The sequence below is a fragment of the Emiliania huxleyi genome, assembly GCF_000372725.1.
Source record: "Emiliania huxleyi CCMP1516 unplaced genomic scaffold EMIHUscaffold_536, whole genome shotgun sequence".
In the NCBI taxonomy this organism is placed as follows: domain Eukaryota; phylum Haptophyta; order Isochrysidales; family Noelaerhabdaceae; genus Emiliania; species Emiliania huxleyi.
The window spans coordinates 5,889-7,361 of NW_005197974.1; the positions used below are offsets into that span (position 1 = coordinate 5,889).

A 1,473-nucleotide genomic window follows, 5' to 3' on the forward strand; every position below is an offset into this window, starting at 1 on the left:
GTGAAGGATACTGGTGTCAGGTGGGGCTGCTCCCCAGTACGGCTTCCAGTTGAATCTCGGCGACTCGTGCACGTCAAGCATCTGCTGATAGAATCGGTTGTACGCGCCCTGGTCAAGCGGGCCGTAGCTTCCGAAGTCGAGGCCGCGCTGCACATTCTCCACCGAGAAGGTCTCCCGCACGAAACACGAGTACGTCTTGCGGAGCGCTTCGACATTGAGCAGCATCACCCCCGCATTCGAGTAGAAGATGGGGCCCCGACTCGTCCTTCGCGTTGGGCGATCGGCGGCTTCTGTGCCGACAGCGAGCATCGCAGGGGGCGGCCAAAAGTGGGCGAGGGAGACGTCGTTGGTGAAGAGGACGTCGACGTCAGCGTAGAGCACATACTCATCCACAAAGCCGAGGGCGGGAATGTCGATGCGCAGGAAGGTTGTGGCCATGGTCTCGGCGCTGCGAAAGTTGGTGGACGTGTGTCGTCCGGCGGAGGCGTTGCCCGCGGCCGCATCGTCGGCGCCAACTCCCGTGAGGAACGCACGGTGGATCGAAGGTGACCAGGAGGGCTCCGACGAGTAGAAGATGATCCGAACTCCACGCTGGGCCAGCCAGTCCGATAGGTAGTTTTGCTCTCCCTTGAAGATGCAGACCGGGACCAGCGTCGTGACCGCCAAAGCGGAGGTGACGGCGAGCTTGCACGCGCGCTCAAAAGCCTCGGTCGGGTTGGCGTTGATGGTAAAGACCCACTTCAGCGGCCGCTCCGTCGAGGTGCTGAGTGGATCAAGCAGCCCCGTCATCATCGACTGCAGAGGAATGGGCCCACCATTGTACCAAAAGTCGTCGCGCTGCAGACCAATATGCCGGCGGCGCATGAGCAAGTAAGCGGAGAAGGTGGAGACGGAGTTGCCCGCGAAACGCGACGCCCGGTCGCAGACCAGTAGATCGATGTAGGCAAGGAGCTCTCGCTTACCGGCGAACGGAGCTATGACGTCTGCCGCGATCGTCTCCTTCGACACGAGCCGGTAGGCTGTCAACGTCGAGAGACCACGAACCTTTCGCAGGCGGCCTTCGGATGCTCCCGCCGCCTCCTCCAAACTGGTGGCCACGTAGATCGGCTGCTTCTTGTCCACCCCCTCGATGATAAAGACATTGCCAATGGCATCGATGTTCGTGAGGCAGTTGCCCGGGCTCGCCGGCATCGAGTCCCACCTCGCGCAGTGAGCAATCCAGTCGGCCTCTGAGCGCATGTGCAGGGCGGTGAAGGAGCCAGCGCCGCCCCACGCCCGCGAGAGGGCCTGCAGCCGCGACACGATCGCAGCCGCAGCCGCAGCAACGCCTGCTGCTGGCACCAGCGCCGCGTCGAGCCTCCAGAAGGCTCGCTGCAGGTGCGGGTGGTGGCGAGTGAGCCGGCTCAAAGGTCCAAAGGCGCACTCACGCAGCTGGACCACGGCCCTTCTGCCGGCCTGAGGGCGCAGTAGCTC

At 63.5% G+C, this 1,473-nt stretch overlaps 1 protein-coding gene across 1 annotated transcript in view; it reads right to left on the reverse strand.

Annotated features, from left to right (window-relative positions):
- The window catches only part of EMIHUDRAFT_119857 (hypothetical protein), a gene marked incomplete at both ends in the record, with an annotated part of 2,278 nt that extends 1,039 nt beyond the window's left edge, over window positions 1-1,239 (reverse strand). The window contains one exon of the mRNA XM_005765734.1: window positions 73-1,239. Coding sequence (XP_005765791.1) covers window positions 73-1,239 — 1,167 coding nt within the window. The remainder of the gene's footprint in view (window positions 1-72) is intronic.
- Window positions 1,240-1,473: the final 234 nt, after the last annotated feature.